General features: G+C 60.0%; 1 protein-coding gene across 9 annotated transcripts in view; it reads right to left on the bottom strand.

Annotated features, from left to right (window-relative positions):
* The window catches only part of SH3BP2 (SH3 domain binding protein 2), a 42,363-nt gene that overhangs the window by 6,695 nt on the left and 11,992 nt on the right, over nt 1-23,676 (bottom strand). For 3 of the 9 annotated variants that reach the window (XM_033213537.1, XM_033213534.1, XM_033213532.1), the window contains 7 exons: nt 18,996-19,046; nt 7,721-7,860; nt 4,981-5,083; nt 3,189-3,306; nt 2,751-2,821; nt 1,377-1,465; nt 998-1,066 (listed from right to left, as the gene is read on the bottom strand). In XM_033213537.1, the coding sequence (XP_033069428.1) occupies nt 998-1,066; nt 1,377-1,465; nt 2,751-2,821; nt 3,189-3,306; nt 4,981-5,083; nt 7,721-7,856 (586 nt within the window). In that variant the 5' untranslated portion in view covers nt 7,857-7,860; nt 18,996-19,046. Of the gene's footprint in view, nt 1-997; nt 1,067-1,376; nt 1,466-2,750; nt 2,822-3,188; nt 3,307-4,980; nt 5,084-7,720; nt 7,861-9,116; nt 9,518-10,580; nt 11,059-16,428; nt 16,688-16,786; nt 16,977-17,011; nt 17,100-18,995; nt 19,047-23,676 lie in introns of those variants that run through there. The other 6 variants (XM_033213536.1, XM_033213540.1, XM_033213535.1 and 3 more) reach the window with 6 other exon arrangements.

The raw sequence follows: 23,676 nt of genomic DNA, 5'->3' as shown, positions 1-23,676 counted from the left end.
ACTGGTGGCTCCCCAGGCCCATCTCTAGCCTCACTGGGCCGCAGCTCAGGGCTGGGCAGATGGAGTCCAAGCTCACCAAGGCTGGGCCAGCCAGGCTAAGATGGGAGGCAGGAGTGTGTGGGTGAGGGGATGGGCATGGTGAACACTGTGAGACGAGAGCTCTGCATGGAGGGAAACTGAGGCAAGCAGTCCACAGATCCTGGTGGCACTGGGGCCCCAGAGGGAAGGAGGGAGGGAGTGGCAGGAGAAGAGGGGCTGGACCTGGGAGCCTGAAGGTGGGAGGGGACGGGCGGCAGAGAGGACATGGGGTCGGGGACTGGGGTCGGCAGAGGCCAGGTCAGTGAGGACAGGAGGCTGGAAAACAAGGAGGCAGGGACGGACACAGGGAAGCTGGAAAGATCAAGGATCAGCCCCAGACATGAGGAAACTCACAAGATGAGGGGCTGGAGAGAGAATGGGTAGGGAAGAAGGGAGGGAGGGGACAGAGGAGGACAGAGGCACGTCCTCCCCACCCAGCTCATGCTTCCGTCATCCACAGGTGACCACCTGTATCAGCCTGTCTCCATGACTAGGCCGTTGCTGCAGGAGGTACGTAGACACTGGGATGGGATGGGGTGTGGTGGGGCAAGGACCTGGTCTGCAGCAGTGTCCACACAAGCTGGCAGCCATGGGAACACGGACCTGCCCTGAGTCTGCGTGCTCCTCAACGTCCTTCCTTCCCCATGCTCATCCCCAGCGCCGCCCTGGCTCCACCTGCCACTTATCACCATGTGCTTGTCCATCCTCCTGGGAGGTGGGAGGAGGAAATAAGCAGAGCCGGCAGCGGGTACACCTCTTCTGCTCCAATCCTCATAATACTTGGGCCACCACAGGGAAATGGAAGCCACCCAGAGTGGTACCTGGGCCAACATCCCTAGCCTCAGAGGGGCTCTGCTCCCAGTCCCAGCCACTGCTTCCCACGCACCCAGAGCTCCCCAGGCCCACCCGCCCCACCTACCCTCAAGCCTTCCGGGCTCCGGGGAGTCGGGCTCCATGTAGGAGTCGTCTTCGTCGTCGTGCTCATAGTCTGCATGGGAGGGGCGGGGGGTGAGAGCCAAACTGGCCCAGGCCCAATCTCTGAGCAATGCTCCATGCCTGGGGCTGAGTCCAGGAGGCAAGGGGCGAGCACCCACTGGGAGGACTGTGAGTCCAGACCCTGCTGCTGAAGGCCAAAGCCCAGGGATGCCACTGCGCTCTGCCAAAGGGCCAGAGCAAGGAGCACAGACGAACACACCTCCCTCGCCTCCACAGCGGCCAAGATGGAGGGCTGAGCCCCTCACCGTCCGAGGCCAGGTGGGGAGAGGCGGATGGAGAGTGGACATGGAGAAATTCCTCACCTTCATTGTCTGTGGGGTATGGGGAGAGGCTGATATCCACAGGCCGCTCGACTGCGCCGTAGAAGCTGTCTGTGTCTGAGCTGGAGTCGCTGCAATGAAGGGTGGGTTGGGGCGGACAGTGAACACCAGGCCTGGGAGGTCCCTTGATGCTCACACAAAGGTACACACAGGCACACGCAGATACACGGACAGATACACAGATGCACACACAGATATGCTGACAGACATACGCACACACGGATAGGCTGACCGACACACAGATGCACACAAGGATACACTGACAGACACAGATGCACACGTGCACACACAGGCACACACAGGAACACAGACACACAGATACGGATATATATATATATACACAAAGACATAGGGACACGCACAGACATGTGGACACACAGACACAAGGACTCCGTCACACAGACATAGAAGTACAAGGATAAACACAGACACAGGACAAGCACAGATGTTCACACACAGACACAGAGCAACACACGGACATGCACACACACACACAGCAACGTGGACATGCACACACAGACACAGAGTAACACACAGACACGCACACACACGGAGCAACACGCAGACATGCACACACAAACATGGAGCAACACGCGGACAGGCACACGCAGTTACAAGGATGGACAGGAGAACTGGAGGCTGTGGTGGTGCCTCCTCTAGGTGCCCCTCCTGGCCCACAAGGATGGCCGCCCTGACTGTGCCCACATCTCCACCTGCTCCTGCCTCAAGAAGGCTTGGGCAACTCTGGGCTGGGTCCAAGGCAGGACAGGCTGGACCAGGGGCCAGGAGCTCGGGGTCAGGCAGGGACCTGCAGGGCAGCCTTGGGTATGCCCAGCCCTCCCTAGGCCTCCTGTCCCCACCAGTGAAAGGACAGGAAGGTTTGTTCCCTCCACACCGTCTCGGGCCAGGCAGTCCCAACCCAGAGAGTAACTGCTGGGCATTGGGCCAGCTCATGGGGGAGGCTGCCAAGGCTCAGAATGCCCAGCAGTGACCCGCCGGGAGATTCATTCTGGTCTCACTCCGGGTGAGCCAGGGTGGGTGTAGGGGGCTGGGAACCCAAAGTGCCCAGCTGCTGCCACGCTGGGTCCCCCGGTGGCGGATGTATAAACACACATGATCCCCTAACAGGAACTACCCATGGCAGCAACACGGAAACATACGTGACAAGACAGGGCTGGGGGTAGACAGAAGCAGAGAGATGCATGCACACCCATACACGCGGCCCGGCTGGCATCTCCCGGAAACTTTGAAGGAGAGAATTCTATGCCAAGCCCGGGGCTGGGAGGTGGACACCCGGGTCAGGCTCAGGCGCCCCAGGGGCCCTCACTGCCTGGCACGCCCCGGGCCCGGGCTCACCTGGTGTCCAGGGGCAGGTCTCTCTTTTCGTGGAAGTGGCCAATCTCCCTGCGCAGCAAGGCCATCCAGCTCTGCAGGTCAGCGGGGCTGCGGTGGGCACGGTGCCACCAGGGTGGGCCCCACCACACCCCTCCACCATCACTGCCCTGCCTGCTCTGCTGTGACTCCCAAGGTCAGGGGAGAAGACCCAGCTGGATACAGCATGGCTGTGTGGCTGCCCTCAGCCCACAGGGGCACCTCCCAGGACAGCACGTTCCTTATGTGGGCGCTGGCACCAGGCTCTCGGCATGGGGATGGGGCTAGGGGTGGCGCCCACCCAGCTGCCTGTGTCCTGGCCACACCTCCTCCTTGCTCGGGGCTGAGAGGTCAGAGCCCCGGCACCAGCGAGCCCCCGAGGCAGGTCCAGCCTGGTGCCTGCAGGCCCACACCCCCAGTCACCTTGCGCTCGTCCTCCGAGGAGGCCGAGAAGAACCACGTGCGGTGCTTCTTGCTGATGTGGATGATCTTGAAGGGGAAAACGTTGTTGGACGTGGTCTCCTCGGCCGCCCGCATCACCCTGGGGGCACAGCGCCAGGGGTCACGGCCTGGTTCACAGCTGTAGGGATGGCCTTCCCACAGCCCCCACCCGTGAACGCATCTCAGCACCAGCACCACGCCCCAGCAGAAGCGGGCAGATCAGGGTGGGCCCCGGCTGCTGATGCTCCCGGTAGTGAGCTTCATGCCCAAGCAGGCATAAGGGGACATGGAGGGGGTGGAGGAGGGGTGCTGCGTGGCCTTCCTAGAAGCAGCAATGCACAGGAGACAAGGACACACCCGCCTTGATGCCCGCCAATGCCACTTTACATGGACGCCACCCTCCCACCTCTGGCCCCACTTGCCCAGGCCTGCTTGGCCTGCCTGGGGACCCCCACAGGGCTCCGTGCCCCTGCGGCCCAGCAGCAGCCCTGCGTGCATTTCAGGGAATGACTCGTGGCTGCTCTGTGGCCCTCACACAGCCAGAATGTGGGGTTTGCACTGAGATCACAACGTGTATCATGCGGGGAGCCCTGCTGGTCAGGCACCGGGGCAGGTGCACTTGTATGGCCCATAAGAGAGCCTGGCCAGAACCCCTCAGGCCCAGCATTCCCTGATGGGCTAGACAATTCCCTGGGGCATGATTGCATCTGCCACTGGGCCCAGGATTCACGGCACGGCTGGCACATGCTAGAGGCCAGAAGGTACTGTGTCTGTCTGTGGAAAGGGAGTGACTTTCCCCACGGGACTCCAGAGCTCTGTGCCAGCCTGGGGACCTAGCACTGGGCTGGGTGCTCTGGCAAGGCTGCCCTACCAGGCCTGTGGCCAGGGTGCAGGCCGGGGCCTAGAGTCACTCCAAAGGCCCCAGTCCCGCTACCGACACCATGTGACCCTTGATTCCTCATAGGCAGGAGGGGCTGAGCCCTTAAGGGGTGCTAAGAGGCACAGATGAATGCTGTGGGGTGCAGGGCTCTGGGGGGGTAGCACCCAGAACCAGAGCTGGGTGCCAGCATTAACTCTCTGCGTGGGCCCCAGGCCATAGGCTGTGCCAATGCACTCCCCCACCCACCTGCCACCTGGCCACTGCCCACCTGTCACCTGGCCACCACCCACCTGCCACCTGACAACCGCCCACCTGTCACCTGGCCACCGTCCACCTGTCACCTGGTCACTGCCCACCTGCCTGTTAGTGCAGCAGGCCCTCCAGGGCACCTCACGGCCCATCACTGGATAAAGCCCAGCCCAGGACATGTGTGAAGCTGGAAACTGATCCCAGCCCGGGAGGACCCTGAAGCAGGGAATCCTGGGGCCGGGCCTGAGTTTGGGACAGCGCCTGGGCTGGCTGGGGTCTGGGCTGCCTGGAAAGAGGCCATGGTGGGTGAAGGGGCAAGGTTGGCAGGGGGGAAGGATGCAGAAGTCACTGGGTGGTGGCCAAGTGGAGACTCTGGAGAGCAGGCTGTCCAGGCCCCTGTGACCTGTGCACGAAGCCACAGGAAGACCCTGGCACACCCAAGGTCCTAGGCCTGAGGGCAGGACCTATGGAGAGGGTGAGGCACCATGGAGGCTAGGCAGGGAGGGCAGGGGATGGGCACGAAGGCTGCTTCGGGAAAGCACTTTCCTTTAGGCCCAGCCGGAGCTCTGCTGGGAGGGACCCGCTGGCTGTGGGGGCCCGAGGTCAGCAGGCAGGTCGAGGTCAGCAGGCAGGTCGGGTACTTACCGGTTATAGCCACTCAGGGAGAAGGCACCCTGCGGGGAGGCGGAGGTGCTGCTCTTGAAGTAGTAGACGCAGCGTTTGTGGATGATGACAAAGCGCAGAGGCCCTGTGGGAGGTGGCAATGGCAGGAGGGTGAGCCTGGAGGGGTGGTTGCCAAGACCCCCTGTGAGCACCCTCCCCAGGGCAACCTGGGGCCAGGCCTCCTGCCTCCAAGCCTCACCAAAGGGAAGAGCAGGGAGCAAGGTAGGCATGCTGCCCTCTCCCCAGGAGCCCAATCTGGGACCAAATAAGGAAAAATGTGTGGGCACACTGGCTAGCCCCAGAGCGCCACTCGAAGGCAGGCCTGGCTGCCCACAAAGAAGAGGTAGATGTGGGAGGCTGTGTGGAGCCACCACGAGGAAAGGCAGAGCCAGGACCAGAGGCCCAGGGAGGCCACCGCTGACTTGCTAGGTGCTGCAGGGCTGTTGGAGGCTCCCTCTACATCAGAGCTAAAAGAGGGGGACTAACGCTGGGTTCGGTGGCTCACACCTGTAATCCCAGCACTGTGGGAGGCCAAAGTGGGCAGATCACCTGAGGTCAGGAGTTTGAGACCACCCTGGCCAACATGGTGAAACGCCATCTCTACTAAAAATAAAAAATTAGCCGGGTGTGGTGGCACATGCCTGTGATCCCAGCTACTCAGGAGGCTGAGGCAGGAGAATCACTTGAACCCAGGAGTCAGAGGTTGCAGTGAGCCAAGATCGTGTCACTGCACTCCAGCCTGGGTGACAGGGTGAGACTGTCTCTAAAAATAAAAGATGGGGTGAGCCTAAGCAACACGTGAAACCCCATCTCTACAAAAAATACAAAACTTAGCCAGACATGGTGGCATGCACGTGTAGTTCCAGCTACTTGGGAGGCTGAGGTGGGAGGATCACTTGAGCCCAGGAGGTTGAGGCTAGAGTGAGCTATGTCTGCGCCACTGCACTGCAGTCTGGGTGACAGAGTGAGACATAAAAATAATATATAGGCCAGGCACGGTGGCCCATGCCTGTAATTCCAGAACATTCAGAGGCCGAGACGGAATCACCCCAGGTCAGGAGTTCGAGACCAGGCTGACCAACATGGTGAAACCCAGTCTGCACTAAAAATATAAAAATTAGCTGGGCATGGTGGCACACGCCTGTAATCCCAGCTACTCAGGAGGCTGAGGCAGAATCGCTGGTACCTGGGAGGTAGAGGTTACAGTGAGCTGAGATCACGTCACCGCACTCCAGCCTGGGCAACAGAGCGAGATTCCATCTCAAAAAAATAAATAAATAAATAATAAAAATAAATTAAAAATAGGCTGGATGTGGTGGCTCACACCTGTAATCCCAGCACTATGGGAGGCCAAGGTGGGTGGATCGCTTGAGTTCAGGAGCTCCAGGCCAGCCTGGGCAACATAATGAAATTCTATTTCTGTGGCTGGGCACGGTGGCTCAAGCCTGTAATCCCAGCACTTTGGGAGGCCGAGACGGGCGGATCACGAGGTCAAGGAGTTTGAGACCATCCTGGCTAACACGGTGAAACCCCGTCTCTACTAAAAAAATACAAAAAGCTAGCCGGGCGAGGTGGCTGGCGCCTGTAGTCCCAGCTACTCGGGAGGCTGAGGCAGGAGAATGGCGTAAACCCGGGAGGCGGAGCTTGCAGTGAGCTGAGATCCGGCCACTGCACTCCAGCCCGGGCGACAGAGCAAGACTCCGTCTCAAAAAAAAAAAAAAAAAAAAAAAGAAATTCTATTTCTACAAGAAACTTAGAAAAAATTAACAGGGCATAGTGGCATGCCTGTAGTCCCAGCTGAGGGGACCACCTGAGCCTGGCAGGTTGAGGCTGCAGTGAGCCATGATCGTGCCACTGCACTCCAGCCTGGACAACAGAGCAAGACCCTGTCTCAAAAAAACAAAGTAAAAGAGGGAGACTCAGGAGCCCAGAGAGTTTGCCAGTGAGGGCCACTGGTATGGGGCCACCCCTAGGTGGAAAGTTACACTGGAACCACCCCAGCCCCACTGCCCCAGCCCCGAGCAGTGCCTCCCAGGCTGGGTGACAAGCCAGTTAGAGCTCCTCCAAGGAGGCTGTCTGTGCAGAGGAGAGCAGCTCAACCAGTGCCCTCAAAGGAACCAATCAGTCCAGCCTGGACATCTCAACCAGGTGGCCCGGCCAGGGAGTCCCTGGCAGAGAGTACTGCTACTGCAAAGGCACGCAGCACCTGCTGCTCAGGCCCTGATGCTCTCAGCCTTCAGTATCTCAGCATTTGGGCATCTCCTGAGCCTGAGGGCTGCTTCTTCCTCTCAGCCAGCTGTCCTGGGGGCCAGAGCCTGGGGCTTGTGCAGCTCCAGAGGTCCAGCACCCAGCCAGGACTTGACACATAGGTTCACTGTGGGCCAAGTGACCAACGAACTCGCTGAACACTCCCGGATTCAGTGAGGGCAGCACCAGAGGCCAGACCTACCTGGCCACCTGTGGTCCCCGGGTCCTGGCTGCAGGCTGCAGCTCCCCTTGCCAGCTGGCCAGCAGTGTGCACCACCCTGGACCCTGCTACAGTCCTGGGGGCTAGGGAAGTCAACCTCTGGTTCTCCAGGGGTGCCAGCCACCAGAGAGGGAACAGAAAAATCCAGAGGGCCCACCACGTGAGAAAGCAGAGGCTCAGAGAGGATGCTCACTTACATGGCCAGCCCTGCCCCCACGCCCTCCCTCTGTGCTCCCGGCCACCCTGGGGACTCACATTTGAGCAGCTGCAGCTGGGTACCACCCTTCTTGTGCAGGTAGCCAGCCTTGGCCACGCCCCCAGGCATGGTTAGCAGGTTCTGGGCACCAATGGCCTTCATAGGGACAGGCCAATGCATCTCTTCAGCCGCCATGAAGCTGCAATAAAGAACAAAGGCACGTGGCTCAGCTACGGTCAGGCAGGGGATGGCTGAGCCAGGGCGCTCATGGGGACACTGCCAAGATCTAGGACAAAGCATGGAGGGTGGGGCCGTGACAAGCAAGGAAACCCCTTTTCTGAAGACCTTGGGCTTCCAGGTGGGACCCCAAGGAGAGACAGAGCCACCTGGTCCACTCAGTCAGCCCCTGGTCCACTCGGCCACACACCCGACCCCAGGATCCTGAGTGCTACGTGCAGCCCTTTCTCTCCACTGGTTCATTCTGCACACAGCAACTGAGTGCAAGGCCCCGTGGGGGCTGGGTAGAGGTGAAAGAACTCAGAAAACCCCCAGCCCAGGTAAGTCAGACCTCAGGCCATAACTACTTCAAGTCCCAGTGCCAGATGAGCCTATAAGGGGCCTAGACAGGAAGAGGGCAAGTGAGCAGTCAAGAGCCCCCAGTTCCCAGGTCAAACGACCTGGACTCCCGTCCTGGGAGAACCCGAGACTCAGTTGCTGGAGGACAGAGTGGATGCCCAGCCCAGCACGCAGCACACGGTGGTCAGCAGTGGCCGTGGCCACCATTTGGTGGGTTGCAGAGTGGACGCCCAGCCCAGCACACAGCACACGGTGGTCAGCAGTGGCCGTGGCCACCATTTGGTGGGTTGCAGAGTGGATGCCCAGCCCAGCACACAGCACACGGTGGTCAGCAGCGGCCGTGACCAGCATTTGGTGGATTGCAGAGTGGATGCCCAGCCCAGCACACAGCACACGGTGGTCAGCAGTGGCCGTGGCCACCATTTGGTGGATTGCAGAGTGGATGCCCAGCCCAGCACACAGCACACGGTGGTCAGCAGCGGCCGTGACCAGCATTTGGTGGATTGCAGAGTGGATGCCCAGCCCAGCACACAGCACACAGTGGTCAGCAGTGGCCGTGGCCACCATTTGGTGGATTGCAGAGTGGATGCCCAGCCCAGCACACAGCACACGGTGGTCAGCAGTGGCCGTGGCCACCATTTGGTGGATTGCAGAGTGGATGCCCAGCCCAGCACACAGCACACGGTGGTCAGCAGTGGCCGTGGCCACCATTTGGTGGGTGGCTTGCTATTCACCCCACCAGCCCAGGATATCACTGCCATGCCCTCTGAGCCCGAGCAAGGACCACACAGTCAGTGGAGGGCCAGTGCCTGCCTTGGGGCTAACCCAGGCCCACCAGACCCAACGTCATGCCCTGCCCCCTCCTCCAGCCCCTCTTACTCATGCTCCAGCTGCTCTCCTTGAGATCCACCATGCTGTTTAATGCTTCCTCCTCTGCCTGAAATGACCTCCACCCCTTCCCATGCAGAGAACTTCTACTCATCCATCAAGACCCAGATTGAGAGTCTCCTCTTCTGCTAGGCACCCTCACTGCTCACCTAAATCCAGCATCTTCCTCACCTCTGATCCCAGTGAACAGTATCCCCCACCCTGCATTGTTTGGTCTGTGCCTGCCCTCACTCCATCCTGGGTAGGGTCCCTCCTGGGGCCCCAGTGGAGTTGGATGGGAGCAGGCCTGTGGCCAGTGTCCTGTTAAGCCCTTAGTGGAGCAGCTAAGGTCAGACCCAGATGCCCAGTGGGGCTGGGACTGGTTCCACTACAGCTCCAACCCCAAAAAACACACATAAAGAAAACTAAACCAGGGCAACATAGAAAGACACCATCTCTAAAATAAAAAATTAAAAAAAAAATTTTTTTTTTAATTAGTCAGGCATGGTGGGGCACATCTGTAGTCCCAGCTGCTCTAGGAGGCTGAGGCAGGAGGATCACTCGAGCCCAGGAGTTTGAGGCTGCAGTGGTCTATGATCATATCACACTCCAGCCTGGGCAGCAAAGCGAGACACTGTCTCTAGAAATAAATAAAACAGCCAGATACAGTGGCTCACGCCTGTAATCCCAGCACTTTGGGAGGCCAAGGCAGGCAGATCATTTGAGCTCAGGCGTTCAAGACCAGCCTGGGCAACATATAGAGACCACCATCTCTAAAACATAATTAGCTGAGCTTGGTGGTGCACACCTATAGTCCCTGCAGGAGGCTAATCCAGGAGGCTCTATTGAGCTAGGAGTTCCTGGAGGCGGTAAGCTATGATTGGCCACTGCTCTCCAGCCTGGGCAACAGAGCCGGGGCTAAAAATTAAAAATTAAAAACAAAATAAATAAAAGGAAGAGGACTCTCCGCTTTTAGCAAACCAGCACAAGTGCAAGAAGAAGTCTCCAAGGCATCAGGCTGTCTTCTGCCGGCCTCGGCCTGGGTCACCAGGCTGGACCCCACCAGCTCCTTCTGAACCCAAAGCCAGCCCCTCTGGGCGGGGAGGGGTCAGGGGCGGGTCCCAGCCGCAGGGCCCCCAACCACAGGCCAAGGTTTGGAACAAAGGCGCCGCCACACCCCAGCGCCCGCCCTACCGCGCTCGGCCCGAGGGAGCCACGCAGTGGGGATGGAGGAGGGAGCCCCGTGCCCACTCCGCCCGCAGAGAGCTGCCCGCAGACCGACAAGCCCCGTGCCGGCCTGAGCCCCCCACCCGCCAGCTGGGGCGGTCCACGCCCGCCTTTGTTCCCCCAAGAAGCGCGTGGGCGACCCGCAGCGCCCGGGGCTCGCGGCCTGGGTCCAGGGGGTCGGGGTGCGGGATCCAGACCCGGAAGCTGGAGGCCCGCGTCCCGGGGTCGGGGCCGGTGCTCGGTACTCACGGCGTCCACGCGGCGGGCACGGCCGGCTTCCCCGGGGCGGTCCACGCCCGCCTCCCCTGCGAGCACCGGCACGGCCCCGGGCCGCGCCCCCCGGCCGCCGCCGCCTCATCCCGGGCGCCCGCCTCCCGCCGGCCCCAGCTCCGCGGCCGCGGCCCGGAGCCCGCCATGCCCGCCGCGCCCGCCGGCCCTGGCCCGGCAGCCGCCGACTCCTCCCCTCTCGGCGGGGGACGGGGCGGGCAGGTGAGGATCCCGGGCCCGCCCCTCCCGGCACCGCCCCCTGCTGCGTCAGCGTGCGCGGCCGCCCCCTGCGGGCCTCAGTTTCCCCACGCTGCAAGGAGGGTGGTGGGCGCTGGGGACAGGAGGCCCACATCTGTCGGTGCAGCCTGGAATCAAGAAGCCTTAGATGCAAACGAGGCCTCCCGCTCCACTCCCCCAGCACCTGCGAGTCCACACAGCTTAGTTGGAAATCCACGGCGGGCGAGGGAGCCTCGGCTCTGAGGCCCTGCCCAGGTCCCATCTCGTCGGGCCCTTGCGACCAGCTCCCTCGGGAAAGTGGCCTCTGTAAAACGGCACCTGCACGGAGGGCGGCAGCAGGGCAAGGGATCTGGCACGTGCCCCGCCCTCACCTCAGCTTCCTGCGGGACTCCATGGGCCTTCAGCCCCAGATTCCCCAAGGAGCCAGGAGTCTGGTCCTTGGCACCTCCCACCTGCTTGCCCATACGCAGGCGCCTCACCCAGGAGAGTCCCCTGGGGTGGCAAAAGGCCAGCAGAGGCCCTTGCTGGCCTCCCAGGCATCCTGCCTCCTCCATCTTCCACCTGCATACAGGCTGCCACCAAGATGGACCAGGTACAGGTGTGGCTCTATAAGCCTGGTCCTGACCCCACCTAGCTGTCCATCTGGGGCACCCACCCTGGTTTCAAGGCCCCACCTCAGGCCCGCTCTCTGGGCTTCCCACTGCACCCAGCCTTCAAGGCTCTGTCCCATCTCTGTGCCCTTGTCTGGCCTGCCTCAAGGCTCCCACCTCCTTCCAGCCACCCTGCCGGGCCCCTCTCCATTGCTTCTTGGCAGCCCCTTCCACTTCCTCTCCTCAGGCCTCCCCGGCCTCCAGCCCCCCACCCAGCACAGAATCAACATGCACACCATTCCCATCACTGCTCAGTGCTAAACCTCTAGGGCCTCCTCATGCCAAACTGGCCCTTCCTGATTCAGTCACTCCTGCCCTCTACCTTCTGTGCTCCTATGCCAGCCAGACCCTATGGCTCCAGTTACCTGAATCGAGCAAACACCCACTTCCAGGCCTCAGCCCATGCTGTTGCCACAGCCTAAAGTTGAAATTGAACTAACCCAGCCCTCAAAAGTTGGCTCAGAAGAACATGGCTCCTTCACAAATTTCCAGAAAATAGAAGAGAAGGGGAATTCATTCTATGAGGCCAGCATTATCCCAATACCAAAACCAGACAAAGACATCACAAGTAAACTACAAACCAATATCCCTTGTGGATATAGACATAAACATCCTCAACAAAATACTAGCAAACTGAATCCTGCAACATATAAAAGGGATTCTACACCAAGACCAAGTGGAATTTATCCCAGGAATGCAAGGATGGTTTAATATTCAAAACAATGAATGTAATACACCATATCAATAGAATAAAGGACAAACAACCACATGATTTTGACAGATGAAGAAAAAGTGTTTGACAAAATTCAACACTCTTCCATGACAAGAACAGTCAACAAACCAGGAATAGAAGGGAACTTCCTCAGTCTGATAAAGGGATCTGTGAAAAACCCAAAGCTAACATACCTAGTGGTAAAAGACTGAAAGCTTTGCCCCCAAGAACAGGAACAAGTAAAGAATGTCTGCTCTACTTCTATTCAGCATAGTACTGGAGATTTTGACCAGAGTAATTAGGCAATAAAAAGAAATAAAAGGCATCCGGAATGGAAAGAAAGAAGTATGATTATTCACTGATTAGATTATTTTACATATAAGGAATCCACTTAAAAATTATTAGAATAGCCAGGCTCAGTGGCTCACGACTGTAATCCCAGCACTTTGGGAGGTTGAGGCAGGTGGAATACCTGAGGTCAGGAGTTTGAGACCAGCCTGGCCAACATGGTGAAACCCCATTTCTACTAAAAATACAAGGTGGCAGGCACCTGTAATCCCAGCTGCTTGGGAGGCTGAGGCAGGAGAATCGCTTGAACTCAGGAGGTGGAGGTTGTAGTGAGCCGAGATCGCGCCATTGCACTCCAGCTTGGGGGACAAGAATGAGATTCCATCTCAAAAAAAAAAAAAAAAAATTTAGAATAAATGAGTAGCAAGGTGGCAGGATACAAGATCGATATACAAAAATCAATTCTATTTCTATATACTAGCAACAATCCAAAAATGAAAAGAAGAGTTAGTTCAAGCGTTCCCTCTTCCACGCAGTCTCCCATAACCTCTCTGGAGTCCTGTGTCCCTCCCTTGGGGCTAGCATAGCCTTCTCTGCCCCAACACTGACCACACTAGGTGGTCATTGTCTCCCATCCTCACCAGCTTAGACCCAGCCTAGGGTGGACACCCAGGGAGCCCACAAAGAAGGATGGAATGTTCATCCCGTGGGTGACGGGGACTGCAAGTTTCCTGGAAGGCACAGGAAGCTGAAAGAGAGCCCCTACCCTGGGGCATCACTCCCCACTGGGCCCCCACCACCCAAAAGCTTTCAGAAGACCTGGCCTGTGTGTCAAAGTGGGAGGAGCCACTGTGAGGACAGATGAAGCCCACCACCTCCTCCTGGCTCCACACCTGGACAAGTCTCAGCAAGAAGAGTTACAGGGACAGGTTACAGTCCTACATGGGTCCAGCTCAGTGGTCAGGTAGGGGCCGGCCTGTGAGGGGCTCGTTCCTGCCTGGCTGCTGTCCTGCTGTGGGCAGGATGAAGCCTCCTAGGTGATCATCAGCTGACCCTGGGCAGGAAGGCAGGTCATGACAAGGTCATGTGGCACCCTCACCTCCCCTGGGAATTCCTCACTTCAGGGATAGACAGTGACACCCGCAGCCCCTCTCCAGAGGGACCATTCAAGGGGAAACCCACCCCTGCCACCCTACTAGCCTCTGCCCCACCTGGCCCTGCCGTGTGCCAGGGGATGGTACCTGCCCAGGAGCCCAGTGCCAGGCCAGGCTGAAAGCAGAAAGGGGAAGTGTCAGCTGAGGCTGAGGGTGATGATGGGCCATGGAGGCCGTGGTGACCATACGGCTCTTGGGGAATCTCTGACCAGCTCACAAACTCCGGCTCCACCTGTGCTCGAGAAAGCCAAGGAGCATCCCCAAGGAGCACCCACACTCCTAGTTGGCCAGGACGCCCTGGCTGTGCTTCTCAGTGCCCGGCCCCTCTTCCAGGAACCTGATGGTTAAATTCCACTCATTCACTCCAGGGGACTCCACAAGCCGACTTGTCAGCTCCCTGGGTGCTTCAGTCCCTTCCTCTGTAGAGGCAGACACCCTGGTGGGGACATGTCACCATGCTGCTGCGGTGTCGGCTGAGTTAACATGGGCAGGAGCTGTGAGGGAGAGTGCCGAAGACCTGGGTTCACATCCTCCCTGGGCCCTTCTTCCACTGAGCTCCCACCTCCTCCAATGTAAAGTGGGTATGGAGGAGTCCTCTCTCGGAGTCCCCTGACACCTCTGCAGCTGCTTTCTGGGGCAGGGCTCTGGAGACACACGGGCCAGCGTTGGGTGGCCAGAGCTGGTGGTGGCTGCTGGGCTCCATGAGCCCTTCTAGAAAGTATGTGATCTTTGCGTGTGTGCCCACATGGGGTATGCCTTTGAGCTTGTATACTTGTGCGTGTCTGTGTGTGTGTGTGTGTGCACGTGCACATTAGGGAAGGCGGGGCACCTGGGATACACTCTCCAGGTCTCTGTTTCTGTGCTTATCTCCCTACCTTCTCTCAAAGTTGCAATTGGTTCAGGTGACCCAAAGGCCTGAGGCTGCTGGTGTCGGGGGCAGAGCAGGCAGGTAAAAAGTGCTCAGTCCCACAGAGGCACCCCATCAGGTTCCACTTAACGCAGGCTCTGTGGCTCCCACCACCCTGGGGCCCCATGAGCCCTGAGGCGTGTGTGGTCATGGCCCGTGCAGGACCTCATGTGCGCTGTGTCTCTGCATACCCAGTTAATGTCACAGGTGGTGCACTCACACAGGACGTGCACATGAGCTGCACGGCTTGCTTGCACACGGGCGTGAGTCCCTGCATGAGAGCAGGGTGGGGGCTCTGGAAGGCTGGGCTCCTGCAGGATCATCCTGGCTGTGGTGAGGGAGCCAGCACCTCATGTGACCATAGGGTCAAGGACTTACTGTTAGTGGTGACGAGGTTGGCCCCATTTGTGGGAGTCAGAGGGCAAGTTGGGGCTGGGGAGCCACCCCAAAGGGAGAAGATACCAGGTCACCCTGTACACTTATTCACACACTCATATATGCGCATGCTGTCACACTCACACATATACACTTAACACTCACACCATCCATACTCACATATACATGCACTCATTCTCCCACATGCCCACTCACTCATATGTTCTCATACACACTCATGCACTCACATGTCTACTCATACGTGCACACTCACACCCATATGTATACTAATATACACATTCATCACACTCACTCATGCACATGCAAGCACTCATTTACACACACACAGCCTCCAAACACCAACAAGACCTGACATGTGCAGTCTTCAGCACCTCAGTGTCCCGCAGCCTGCGTACAGAATCATCACCACCACTCCCAGCTGCCAGGGCCCAGTGCCAAGCTGCACCTCACACTCACTAAATCACCCAGGGTCCACCTGAGCTCAATACTTTACTTCTATTTTGCAGACCCGGGTATAGAGGCTGGGAGAGGATCAGGCCTTGTGCCAAGTGCACTGGGCACTCCCTGTGGACCAAGCTCTGTGCTTCTCAGCGATCGCCTCATCATCCAACACCTTGAGCTTCAAACCAGAGTCCTCCCTAAGTCACTGACGAAGAAACTTGGCCCAAGTCACACAGCCAGTAAATGGTGGCTCATGCACCACCCCCGGCCCAGCACAGCCACTGGCCCAGCTTGGCGCACAGTGGGTGGCCGGTGGCGGGGGTGGGATGCGCAGATGGGGCGGCTTCCACCGCGGAGCCCTGGCTGCCCTGCCTCCCCACAGCTGTCTGCTCTTCCCTTTCGGTTTCCCTCGTTTCCTTCCTCTTCCCAGAATCTTTCACTGTTAACATAATCAAAACCAAAATTTTCCCGTAAAGGCCTAGTAACCAGCTACGCCGGAGAAGCACTGCCGGCCAGGGGAAGGGTGGCACAGCCTGGGGTTCCTGAGCACAGCCCCAGCCTGGCAGTCCCTGAGGTCCCTGTGGGTCCTCCACAATGCACCAGGTTTCAGAGCATGGCACTCCCTAGGTGGGCAGCAGGGACCTTGTGCAGCTCTCTCCGTCCCCCACACACAACACGTGTGTACTTAGGACCCAAACACCAAGGCCACCCTGCAGGCTGTATCACAGGAAGTTCCTGGACCCGCGCCCCACCCCAGCAGGCTGGCCCCCGCCTCCCTATCGGCCGTGGGTGAGGGGTATTCTTACATCACATTCCCTCTCTGGGCTTCCCCTGTGCCTGTCCAGCTCAGGGGCCACTCAAGCCAGACAGAGACCACTCTCCTCAGAGCCTGTTGCCTTTTGCAGGCCCAGGGCCAGCTCGTGTGGGCCCCCATGGCCAGCCCCGAGGAAGGCTGTGGCTCCCACGTGGGGCCCTCTTACTGGTTCTTCAGGTGCTAGACCAGTGCTGCCTCCCGAGCCCCCAGTCCTGGGGCCGCCCCACTGACCTGATGGTGCTGATCCAACACATGGCCCTCCGTCCTCGTGACCTGCCCGGGGCCGGTGTCCTGAGGCCCAGCGAGGCCATGCGGCTCAGGGGCCACCAGCCCAGGCAACCTGCATCTCCCAGACATGTGAGGCCTGACGCGCCTGGCTGCCCCACAGCTGTGCCTACAACTCACTCCTGCTGCATCTGAGGCCTGTGGCCGCCAGTGCTTCCTCCCCACCCCACCCGGGACTTCCTGTTCCCTGCTCCCTGGGCAGCACCAAGTAGCTGGCACTTCCTGCCTTCTGCCCCGGGAGGTCCTGAAAGTTGCCTGGGGCCCAGGGTTGCCCCTCATCCACAATCCGGGTTTTAGCCCCTACCTTCCACTGCTCTTGCCCTCCCATCCTGTAGTCAGAGATCAGGGCTCTCTGGCTCCAGCACAAGGCCATCTGCACCCCTGGGAGGAAGCTCCCTGCTGCCTCCCCCCACGGCCACCTCTGCATACTCGGCTTCTCCCTAGCAAACCATGAAACAACTAGCACCCTGGGTGTCAGGCCCACCACAGAGCAGCGTTTACAGCACACACAGGGATGGTGTCACCTCACCAGCACGCTCCTCCTGCCAGGGCAGCCACTGCCGCCTGCTCTGCCATCTGAGGCCACACAGAGAGCTGCTATGTCTTGCACCCGGTTCTGTGAATTTCAAGGTGGCCACCTCTGTGCCCTTTGACACCAAGGGACTGAGGGACTAGTCCTGGGCTCTGGCATTTCTCAATTCCCACCCCACCCTCAGTGTTTTCATGTCCCTGCACCCACACCAGCTCTGCTAATATCTGGTTTGCTAGAAAGCACATGATGGCTGAGTGGCAAAGCACGCTCCCGTACTCACTGGCCCCTGCCCCAGGGCCTGCTCAGAGTTCCGCTCCTCCCAGGGCTGCTCTGCCCCCACCAAGCTCAGTGCCCTGTCCAGGACCGGAGCCCGGAAGCGGGGAATGGGGACTCTAGCCATTGGGTGCTGAGCGCCCTGCGTCTCCTCCCAGAACTTGCCCAGGGAAGACAGGATCCCTGGGCAGAGGCAGCTGGAGAAAGGGGCTTTCTGGGGCCCGGAACCACCCCCACAGCAGGATTTGAGGGTGACAGAGGCTACAGAGCACAGGGCCACAAAGTTGCAGGGGCCTCATCTTGCCCACCAGGCTTCCTAGGGCACGGCCCTCTGAATCCAGGCTCCCAAGAAACCCCGGACCCCAGCCCCATAACCAGCTGTGCAGGTCCCAAGCTGTCCCATAGGCCTAAGTGTCAGGTCAAAAAGGGCAGCTCCTAGGCTAAGGAGCCTCCGTCTCCCCAGCTGTATCTGCAGCCCCAGCCCTACTGCCAAGGCCCCCCTAGAGGACCGTTTGGGCTCCAGACCTCCTGCTATCTCCTAGAGGGTGAGGAGTTGGGCTTTTAGGCCTGGGGCCTCCTTAGCATGGGCACAGCCCATGCACAGCCACCCTGGCATCCCCAGCTTGGGCCAGCCTCAGTCCCCTCAGGTGGCCAAGGGCAGACTACACCTTCAGCAGAAGGCTGGCCACAGCAGACAGACAGAGGGCAGCGAGGGGGGCACGGACAGAGTGGGGTCTCTTCCCATTCTCCTTCCTCCTTGCAGCAGGGTTGAGATCAAACAGCAGGTGAGGAACCCCTGGGCCACGGCCCAGCCTGGACGACGAGGCAGGCAGTTCTCAAAGTCAGGGCTGCAGGGTCCAGAGGACGGGCCAGGCCCTGTGGGTGCTGGACTGGGGAACGCCTCCCAGAGGAGGGGCCCAGCTTTGATGGAGGAAGAAGAGTTTGCTGGAAGGGGACGGGGTGAGGGAGCCACAGGAGGAAGGGGCTTGGGGTGAGCAACCCCAGGGTTGGGAGGAATCCACAGGCAGTGAGGCGGCCAGCGCACAGCTTCGGGGATGACAACCCGTGAGGATAAGAAGCCAGAGGCAGCGAGCGCTCAGGAACATGCCACCCCTTGCTGGACAGGCAAAGCAAGAGCGAACAAGGCCTGAGCTGGGGGCAGGAGCCAGGCTCGCCCCTGCCCTTGCTCCGCCAAAAGCCCCACACTCATAAACTCAGCAGAGGCGGAAGCGAGCAAAAGGCCCACCCCACCCTGGCCCAGGCCCATCCCCCTGCAACCCTGGTCCAGTGCTGTGATGCTACAGGGGGATGCTACAGAAGGAAGCTGGAGCTGGGAGTCCTGGGCTGCGGGGTGACCTCTGCAGACCCCTCCTCTCTGGGCCTCAGCTTCTCCAATTGCTCTCTCACCTCCTCTTCATCCCTGTGGCCTACGACACTACCGTTCATATTCCTAAACACAGGCCATTCTCCCCTCCTCAACCATGGCCACTCCTTGACCTTTACCCTGTGCCGGTAACCGTGGAGATGACCCCACGCCTGCATCCAGGCAGGGGGTGTGTGCAGCGGGGCCTGGCTGGGGCCGCCTCACTGGGCAGCCCTGGTGTCCCTCTCCATCCTTGCCAAGTCGCAGGTGCTCCCCTGCCCTGAGCTGGTGCCTCAAACTGCCAGGCTTGAGGATTTCCCACCATGCCAGACACAGGGCACTTACCAGGATGAGTGGGAGCCAGCCGGCAGGGCAGGCAGAGGGCCAAGGGTCAGCCTGAAAAAAAAGAGGGAGGGAGTGTTCACTGGGTTCTGGAGGCCTTCAGCCCACTCAGGAGTAAGGCAAACACCCAGCACAGTGCTGGCCCTGCCCTGGCACCTCCTGCCTCACAGCACCTGCCTCATCTCAAGGCTCACAGCCCAAGAGGACAGTCCTGTTGCCATCTGCATCTCTGGGGTTCAGAGAGGAAGCTAGGGAACAGTGGCATGGGGACTGGCACCCAGGGACCCTGTACCCAGCCTGGTGCCTGCTTGCCACCTTCAGGAGAGGCTCAGGTGCTGAACACGTCAAGGAGGGTCTGCTGAGCTCAAGGAGGGCACTGAGCCCAGGGGAGGGAGGGAGGGCACTGAGCCTGGGGAAAGTGGACACTGAGCCCAGGGGAGGGAGGGAGGGAGGGCACTGAGCCTGGGGGAAGGTGGACACTGAGCCCAGGGGCGGGAGGGAGGGCACTGAGCCTGGGGCAAGTGGACACTGAGCCCCAGGAGGGTGGGTGGGCACTGAGCCTGGGGGAAGGGGGACACTGAGCCCAGGGGAGGGAGGGAGGGCACTGAGCCTGGGGCAAGTGGACACTGAGCCCCAGGAGGGTGGGTGGGCACTGAGCCTGGGAGAAGGTGGGCACCCCCATAGGGGAAAATCTCAAGCTCTCAAAATAAGATGTTTTGCATCAGCCCCTCCCATAGGGCCTGGGTCCACTCTGCAGCCAGCCCTGGGACCCTCCCAGACTCTCCCCAGCCAGAAGCCCCTTCCCTCCCTGCCCCATTCTGATTGCTGTCCTGTGATGTGGGACCGGGAGGATTCCTGGGAACTCGGACTGGGCACTACCCAACTGGGGCAGAGGGAGATGGCACCCTAGAAGGCAGGACCGTGCCTGGGGTCACATGGTGCAGTGGGCTGAACGGTGGCCCCCAAAAGCTTTGTCCACATCCTAATCCCCAGAACCTGCGAACACCTTATTTGGAAAAAGGATCTTAGATGTAATTAAGTTAAGCAGCACATCCTGGATTGACCAGGTGGGCCCTAAACCCAATGGCAACCGTCCTGTAAGAGATGGAGTAGGAGAAGATGCCTGGGAAGGACCGTGTAAGGATGCAAAAGAGGCTGGAGGGATGTGGCCACACGCCAAGGGCACCAAGGATCGCCGGCCGCCAGCAGAAGCTGGGTGGGGAGGAAGGGGCTTCCCCAGAGCCACCGGGGCAAGGCAGCCCTGTAGACCCCTCAGCTTTGGACTTCTGGCCTCCGGAACCGTGAGCGAGCACATTTCTGTTGTTTTCAGGCCCCTCGTGTGTGGAGCTTTGTTAGGGCAGTCCAGGAAATGAATCCACACGGAGACTCACCTGAGTCCTTCCCCAGGATGACCTGCAGACTCCACTTAGTCTGTCCCCAGGGAGAGGCAGGCTCCACAAGGCTGTGACCAGCTGGACGGGCACAGCTGAGCTCGCCTCCGCGGATGCCCACAGCGTCCTGAAGGCTAGGCTCTCCACCTCCCCGCCTCCTGCACATAGGGTCCACCAGCCTCACCTGCCACATCTGACCCACCCCCACCAGACTTGCTGACCCCACCTCCTGGCCTCACGTTCACCCCTTTGGCCTGACCTTCCTTGGCTCAGGCCGCATCCACCACGGTGCAGCGGCAACATTGGCTCCCTGTCCAAGTGGATGGGGTGCAACGCCTGCTTTCCCTTCCTGCCCTGGGCCCCCGACACTGGACCTGCCATGCACTTGCCCCGTCTTGGTACCTGCAGTCACCTCCACATGGAAACCAAATGCTCCCTCATCCTTTGAGGACGGAACCATCTAGAACCTTGCCCCCTTCTCTGAAATCTCCAAGTCAATGGCACAGTTCTGCCACCAGCATCACCCCATGTGTCCCTGGCACTCCCCACAGGTCCAAGTCCCACTGAATCCCCAAGGCCCAGGTGGGCACCTGGCCCATGGCAGGACCCAAAAGAAGGACAGACAGACAAACAGATGAGTTCACTGTCATGTCCACACCTGAAGCCAGACGCTAGCGAGGTTGTAACCAGTACGTGCTTCAGAGCTCAGAGTGAAGAAACTGTGACTTAGTGCTAATTGGACTCTCAGTGTGAGAGGTTTTCAAAGAACTGGTGTGCAGCACAGCCGCAGCTGAGGCCCTCCCACACCCCTGGACCTCTGCCCAGTGAGACAAGCCGCCGGCCAGCCCTGGGCACGCACGTGAGGCTGCTCACTGCAAAACAGAGAAAGCCTGGTGCATTGGAGTTAGTAGTGCTCCCAGAAGACACAGAGTGATTGGGGCTCAGAGGCCCCAGGGGCTTTGCAGAGCGGTGCAGTGTGGAGGCAGAGTCAGGCCACTCCTGTGTGCGACGGACAGAGGGAATTAAGAAAAGCACAGACAAGGGCCCCGTAGGCACGGCTGCCTGCATGGCACCTGGGCTTCAGAGGGCAAGGCCGAGCTGTTGGTGGATGCTTGGCCCTCAAGCTCTGTCCTCAGAGGGAAGCTGCAATGTTCTCACATCCCCAAATGCCCCACTGGGCCTTCCTCTCCCAGGCCTGGTGTCTCTGTCCCCAGCAAGGGTTCTTGAGATGGGAATGGGAGTCAGGACTGCCCAGGGGCCTCCATACCTGGGAGAGGGCTGCCCTAGGCGGAGCTTTGGCCTGGCCAGGCAGGGACAGCACAGTGGCTGGAGGCAGGAGGCCAGGGCAGGTTCCAGGCCGAGGGTGGTGAGGCTGCGGTGAGGCTGAGGTGGGGCTGGGGACAGTGAGGTGAGGCGAGGTGAGGTGGGTCTGGGGGAAGCCACGGCTGGTGCTGCTGCTCCCCTGGAGCCACTCTCCGGTCTCAAACCACAAGCAGCAGAGGTGGTTCAGGATTCACACTTCAGTTCTTCACAAACACTGACGAGTTTCCACCTTTTAATCACTTGAGAAAAAATTCTCCAGAGTCCTGATGTGTGAGGTGGGCGGGGTCCACCACCCCGAGCTCCTGACTCCCACCCAGAGCTGGGGCCCACCTCCTCCCCACCCTGCCTCGCCTCTCCTGGCCTGAAGGGGTTTATGTCCCCCACCGCAGCCAGCCTGGGCACCCTTTGCCCCAGCCCTGCAGGGTCCTGAGGGCGGCAGTCCTACCGCACCCAGTGGCTCCCGCCCAAGAGGGCTGCTCCACGCATGTGACCTTGGCAGGCAGAATAGAGCCGTAGTCAGCCTGCAGGCTTTGGTGGGAACAAGCCTGGTGCAGTCCCCTCCTCCTGGCCTTGTGGCCCACTCTCAGCCTCAGTTTCCTCACCTGAGCAGTGGGGGTGGGGCAGCTGGCTGCTGGGCTCGCTCTGGCGTCAAGGGAAGGGAGGAACCGCCCTGCTCGCGTCCGGCTGCACCTTCCCTTCGTGCCTGCGGGCCTGGCCTCCAGAACACGCGTCTCCCTGCAGCCCTTGGCACAGACAGAGCCACATTCCCAGTGCCACACCCTTCCCTCTCTGAGCCTTGGCAGCAGTGGTGCCCTCCACCTGGAACGCCACCCTCTCCAACTCCTCTGCCAAGCCCTTGCCCCCTGGCCCCTCATCTAGACCACACTCCCCTGGGCTGGACCCCGACCTGCAGGCCCTGGCCCTTCTCCCACACAGACTCAGTCCATGGCAGGGCCCCCGCTCCTCAGAGAGGGGACCCCCACTCGGCACCCCGATGCTGTGGCATTTTCAGCGTGTCTGTGTCTATCTGCCCCTCCCCTGACACCAGTTCTGTGGGGAGAGATCTCTGCACGTCCGTCCCCCATGCCCTTGGCGCCTGAACAGTGCCCAGCATGACATTGGCACCAGGTGCCTCCTATAGCATGAATAGACCTCGTCCACACCCCAGCTGGCTGGAACCCCTACTCTCCATGGGGCCTAGCTCACGGGCTCATGTGCTGAATTACACCATCTAGCCAGCCCCAGGCACCCCACTTCTTCCATCTTGGGGGACCCCTGGCTGTAGGAGGGGGGCACTCCAGGGGCTCTGCACCCACCAAGTGCAGCCTGGGCCCCCAGGGTGACCTCCCAGCCCCAGCATCCTCATCTACAGGCAAGGACAGCAGCATTCACTGAGCAGAGCAGCTGTGGCTGGGACACCCCACGCCCACACCAGCCTGGCTGCTGACCCTCCAGGCCTGGGGGGTGTGCTTAGGTGAGAAATCTGCCGGGCACCTTCCTCATCTAGAGGAGGCAGACGCAGAGGGCTCCCGCCAGCCAGACCCTCCTGGGACGCCTGGGACGCCTGGGCCATGGGCACAGTGGTTGTGAAGGTTGGGGGTGCTTCCCTGACCACAGTCACCTCTTGTGATAGGAAGGCTGGGCCGCTGGACCAGGAGAGGGGCAGAGAGCCCCCAAGGAAATGTCCACTGTGTTCCGAGTGTGCCAGCTCCGTGCCCACTCATGCACTAGCTCCGTGCCCGCTCCATCACCAACTACTTGTTTTGCTCTCCTGATTAGGACCTCAAGGCTGAGTGAGCTGCAACACTCGACCACCCAGCCAGCATGGCTAGTGTCACCCAGAGCCTGGGGCCACCTGGCCCATCCCTACCACACAGCCTGAGGGTGTCCCAAAAGCCTTATGGCCCTGGCAGGGCCCCTAACAGACATTTCCTGCTGAGCCTGGGTCTGGGGTGGGTAAGGAGAGGAGA

This window comes from Trachypithecus francoisi, unplaced genomic scaffold (genome assembly GCF_009764315.1).
Source record: "Trachypithecus francoisi isolate TF-2019V2 unplaced genomic scaffold, Tfra_2.0 Lachesis_group1, whole genome shotgun sequence".
NCBI lineage: Eukaryota > Metazoa > Chordata > Mammalia > Primates > Cercopithecidae > Trachypithecus > Trachypithecus francoisi.
This window is presented reverse-complemented; position numbering and strand designations above follow the sequence as displayed.